The 5,311-nt window shown below is 30.5% G+C and overlaps 1 protein-coding gene across 1 annotated transcript; it reads right to left on the reverse strand.

Moving 5' to 3' along the window:
• Positions 1–1,723: 1,723 nt before the first annotated feature.
• Positions 1,724–5,042, reverse strand: LOC134689958 (transcription intermediary factor 1-beta-like). Its single transcript, XM_063549925.1, has 3 exons — positions 4,273–5,042; positions 3,378–3,446; positions 1,724–1,757 (listed from the first exon to the last, which is right to left on the reverse strand). Exons 1-3 carry the CDS (start codon positions 5,040–5,042, stop codon positions 1,724–1,726), a joined length of 873 nt encoding a protein of 290 aa, XP_063405995.1.
• Between the last annotated feature and the right edge of the window lie 269 nt (positions 5,043–5,311).

Consider the following 5,311-nt stretch of genomic DNA (forward strand, 5'->3'; position numbering starts at 1 on the left):
TATTTCACCATTGAAGTTATATAGAATAATTTTTTACAATTGAATCGTCCATTGAATAAGTTACGCTTGTTTGCAGCAAAGATTCCGATGTGTCTCTAATGAACTTCAAACAATTTATATATTATGCAATGATTGGAATTAATTTAATGTTACATTAGTCTTTTTCGGCATCATTTTATAATTTGTATGTATTGCCATGTAATGAATTTCAAAATGGGTATTTAATTTTTGACATTGAGCTATATAGCACTGTTTATCAGAACGGTATATTCTATTAAATAAGTTATTCATGTTTGTTATAAAGATTTCGATATGTCTTTAATGAACTTCAAACGCATCATTAATGTAACAAAAGAAATTTGATGTTCTGATGAAGCAATCATTTGTGTTGGCTTGGATTTCCGGCTGGAACAACAACATATATTTCGTGTTTAGACTAATAATAATCAACCAATAACGATAAACATAATAATTTCTGCTGTTATGTCTGCTTGACAAAGACATAAGTTGAAATTGTTTACATATGGCGTCAATTTTGAGTTCGTTATGCTAGTGGTCAATGACTGAGGGGTCAATAAGAAGGCTTGAGATCTTTATAGGATAGTTTATATCTGTATTTAAATGTATGCAGTGTTAAAGGTATTTTCATTGATAACATTATCATGATTATAGATATATTATACAGTTTGTCAGAATGAAATTTTCTTTTGAAATGTTGATGTGATATAAGGATTTCGATATGCATTTAATAAATGTCAAGCGTTTTCTTATACTGATGAAGCAGTCATTTGTGTTGCCTTGTAGACTTGATCAGCATCATTCATGTATGTGTCAATTGAGAAAACCCATATTGAGCCATATACTATTATCATCATGGTTGTTGATCTTATGTAGGCTTGACAATAGATATAGGAAGATGTGACAAGACTGTTTTTGTGCTTTAAATATGGTGTAAATGCTTTGTTCATTTTCGTTGTATACAACGGCTATTCAGTTGATAAGTAGGATTGTAATTGTTAATTTGTAAATAGTTCATTTTTTAATCGAACATACAACTAATTCAGGTATTGCATAACAGTTTAAGTAACAAATAATTATCTTAATCAACCTTGAACTTGCTACTTACAATCTTAAACATCATAATTTTACATGGTTGATTTATTTCGGTATGCTCGTTGTCAACGGCCGACGGGAAATAATAACTACAAAACCTGACTGCTGTTCCGTGTATACTAATAATTCAAGGTCAATAATGATGTCATTGTGTATGTGCCAAAACTGTGCAAAAATGATAGACTTGACATTAGCACATGTATGTAGAGCAGGATATGATAAAAATTGTATCGTTCATGTATCTAAGTCCTCTAAACATGGATCGGCTTTCATTTTGGTTTTATTTGTGAACGTCCTTAGTGTATGTAGGAATAACATACACCGGTAAAAGCAGGTGTCTCTTTATCTATAAAAAGTAAAGACCTACTACAAATTATGTGACTTTTCCTTTTTCTGCTGCTCTAAAGCAGATTACAAATGCACAATGTTATAACTAAATAAAAACAGAACAACATAAAAACTAACAGCGGCAATGAACTTTTGAACTTTTAAGATACACAGGTAAAAGTAAGGCTCATAAAAAATAGACACAATTAACTGCTTTGCGATTTGTTTTAAGAAAAATGGAGTTTACCTTTATATTCATATATGCAAGTAGAAATCAAAATACTTACAAGTCTCCGAATGGTGAAATGTTCTCACGCCTTAAATGATAAATTATACAATTAATTGATTTATACTTAAACCTGACCGATATAATATATTCAGCGGGGAAAATCAAAAATTGAAAATCTGTAAAATACTCTATTTCTGATCATCGTGTTTTTTTTTTTTACTGTTTCTTTGTTTTAACCCGCCGCATTTTTGCGCCTTTCCTTAGTTAGAGGCCTCTGGCTTTGTTAGTCTTGTATGATTTTTAATTTAAGTTTCTTGTGTATAATCCTGAGTTTAGTATGGCGTCCATTATCACTTATGTCTGAGAGTTTGCAAAATAAAACATAATTAACATTTCATAAATTGTTTATGTCCGACTCACTTTTTTATTACCAATCTTCCAGAAAACTTACACCAAAAATTGACAACTTAGGTTGTATTCACTCTTAAATACTTGAAGAGGAATATGATCAAAATTTTTCAAAACAAATCAGGCTAATACGTCTATTGTCTAATTTGCAGTTAGTTTATAGTTCCATATTTATGTATTATGGTGCGGAAATTCTGACATGCTTCTCAGACCGTATGTAAATTACCATTAACAAACGGCTGCAGCAGGTAATGTCCTAGAAGATTGACAACTTAAAAAAAAATAGTAAGAGACGTTTCTTCGATTTCCTCTCTTTGAAATTGAGAATCATCACCTTGTCATTGCAACTTTTTTTAAATCGAGATTTTCAATCATCATTACATCGATACTGAATTTGATAGAAATCGTCTCATCGGGTTATACAAATGTGACCGTGCGCACAATTTAAGAATTAAGCGCGGAAAATCTACTGCGGTCAACGAATTTACGCCCCAATGTTTTTACAATTCTGAAATTAATCCTTTTTAAACAGTGCAGCATTTCAAATCTTCAAGTATGTTACTTTTCTCCTTGTACATAAATAAATTAAATGTTTATTTTGTTCTTATTTGAGCAATTCTAAGTAGCCTTTATATTAATATAAATAACTAGGTAAGTATTCATATTCAATAGTGAATCAATGTAAGTAACAGGGCCTCAGTCGGTCGCTGAAAAATTTCCTTCCAGATTTTCGGAATCCTCTGGTTTTATCCATTTGATTGCCTTTACAAAATTTGCCCGGTTACCCCCTTTTTCTTTTTGTAAATCTTTAACATGTCAAATAATAAGCCATCTGTAAAAGTCTTATAAAATTTTAATTACTTTTTAACAGTTTTTGAGAATTTCAACTGGTCAATGATAAAGCTATGAAAAGTCAAGAGAGAATATTTCCCCGCCAAAATTTCAATGGTAAATATTTTGAAAACAAGCACGGTGACCTATATATTATTTTTTTTTGCTTTTTGAATTCCCCTATCTATATAAACTATTTTTTTGAAAAGTTTATTACTTTATTAGTTGGTTTTAAAACTATTGACAGCTTAACACTTGATTGATGTACTTACCTGAACAATACTACGTCGAGCAAAGGTATATAAAAGTAGATTACACTATACTAAATTGTAGATTGTGCATGTTGTATTTAATGTCTAGTTCATTTCAATCATGTGTTACTTTAATGACGAGCTGTATCTTGTTATGTTGTATGTATTTATTTTGTAATATTAATAATCTAATTGATGAGCTGATTCTAAGAACTTACCCACACTGAGAACATCTGTATAAGTACCCATGGCGTTGCTCCTTTTTGTCAAGGACTGGTGCACACTTGCTATCAAAAAGATTTGATTTCTTCATGTTTTTTATAAATGTTTAAATAAATAATTCATTTTGAAATTAGTTAATTCTATGAAAAACTTCTATGTAAAATCTGAGTTTTTTTTGGTGAACTATTTGATATTAAGGATAAAAGTGCAGGTAAACACACTAATGTACACAACTGTTGTTGTAATTTTTCAATAAAGTATGATTAAATACGAAACTATAACAGTTTCATAATATGTCTTATCATTTAGCAGTATGATCACATTATATAAAATGTACATTTTGATATTTGAAATATTCTTCAATATTTGATAATTGTTAACTTAAAAAAAAACACTATTTTGTAGACCATATTTTTTTCTATTAATCAATGTTAAGTGATTACTTGTATTATCAATGCATATACTGTTATGATTAATTGTGTTATCAATATGATCAATGCAGTGCTTATCATATGTTTTGTATAACTGACATCATTATGTCGGCCTGTTCAATACAGTTTTAATAATATAATTTAAGAATTCTTCGACTGCTTAACAGACTGTTTATATATTCCGCTATTGTCATGTTGGGACCTTTTATACCTAACTATGTGACGTGGGTTTTGCTCATTGTTGAAGACCGTACAGTGACCTATAGCTGTGTCATTTGGTTTCTTATTGAGATTTGTTTTATGAGCAATCATCTTGACTCTGCTTATTCTTATAAAACATACTACTTAAATGATTATATATTAACTTTAAAAACAATTTCACCCTATATTTAAAAATTTTGCAAGATTAAAGATGAAAAATGTATCAGTTAAAAAGACATCGCATATTTTTTTTATTTACCTAATATTATATGTCCCTATCAGTTGTCTAATGTCATCTTCAGCTACAGATTTACGACTAAAGGATATATTGGGAAACCCTGGAAGGGAATTTATATGTAGTTTGTCAATTTCTTCTTTCAGATTATTGATCTTTTGTACCAAACTTCCATCCTGTCGGGTCTTATCTAGTTCATTGCTTTTTCTGTCTAAGGTTTGTCCACCAACAAGCACGGATTTAGCATCTGACAACATATTCATCAGTTTGTCTTTCTCCTTTTTGGATTGTTCTTTCACCAATGCAATCATCTGGGCTACAGATTTATCAACCATGCGTTTAATCATGTTGCCTTCATCGTTGATGGCTTTTACAACAGACTTAACGGAATTATCAAACACATTCAAGCTTTCCTCAATCTTCTTTATGTTTTGATTCGCTTCATGTGTCTTGCCACGAAGTTTCTTTTCATTTTCTCCACGTAGTTGAACGATGACATCAACAATCTGGGAAAATGTATGTCCATTGTGTTTTTTTTCTGTCACACAACGTGTGCATATCTGTGCATTACATGTATTACAAATTAAGGATAATTCTTCTTTGTGTTCACTACATCTTGATTTACCTTCCGGGATACGGTCGGAGGCTTTCTGAAATTGATGGTTTCTCGATAACTTCTGCCTATTATGTACAAACTTACAGTTTTCACAATAGTATTCTTCACAGTCTATACAATAGTGTGACCCAGGGGCACTCAAATAAACCTCGCAGGTTTTAGACGCAGCTTGCGCCATTGTGGATTTAATCAAAATCACAGGTATGACAGGTGATTGTATCACATGACAGCGATTTCTAATTTTAAATCAGGTACGATAACTATGTATGTAAATGATTGACGAGATTGTATTTGAACAATTTAAACATTATGTGTTATTTTATGTTAAACAAACTTTAGTTTACAATAAATACAATCAATACATGAATAATGTTAACGGACATTTGTATATTGTACGTGTAATATGATTACACCAATATATCTAACGTTTAAATAATCGTAGTGTGT

This window comes from Mytilus trossulus, chromosome 11, assembly GCF_036588685.1.
Source record: "Mytilus trossulus isolate FHL-02 chromosome 11, PNRI_Mtr1.1.1.hap1, whole genome shotgun sequence".
Classification (NCBI taxonomy): Eukaryota; Metazoa; Mollusca; class Bivalvia; order Mytilida; family Mytilidae; genus Mytilus; species Mytilus trossulus.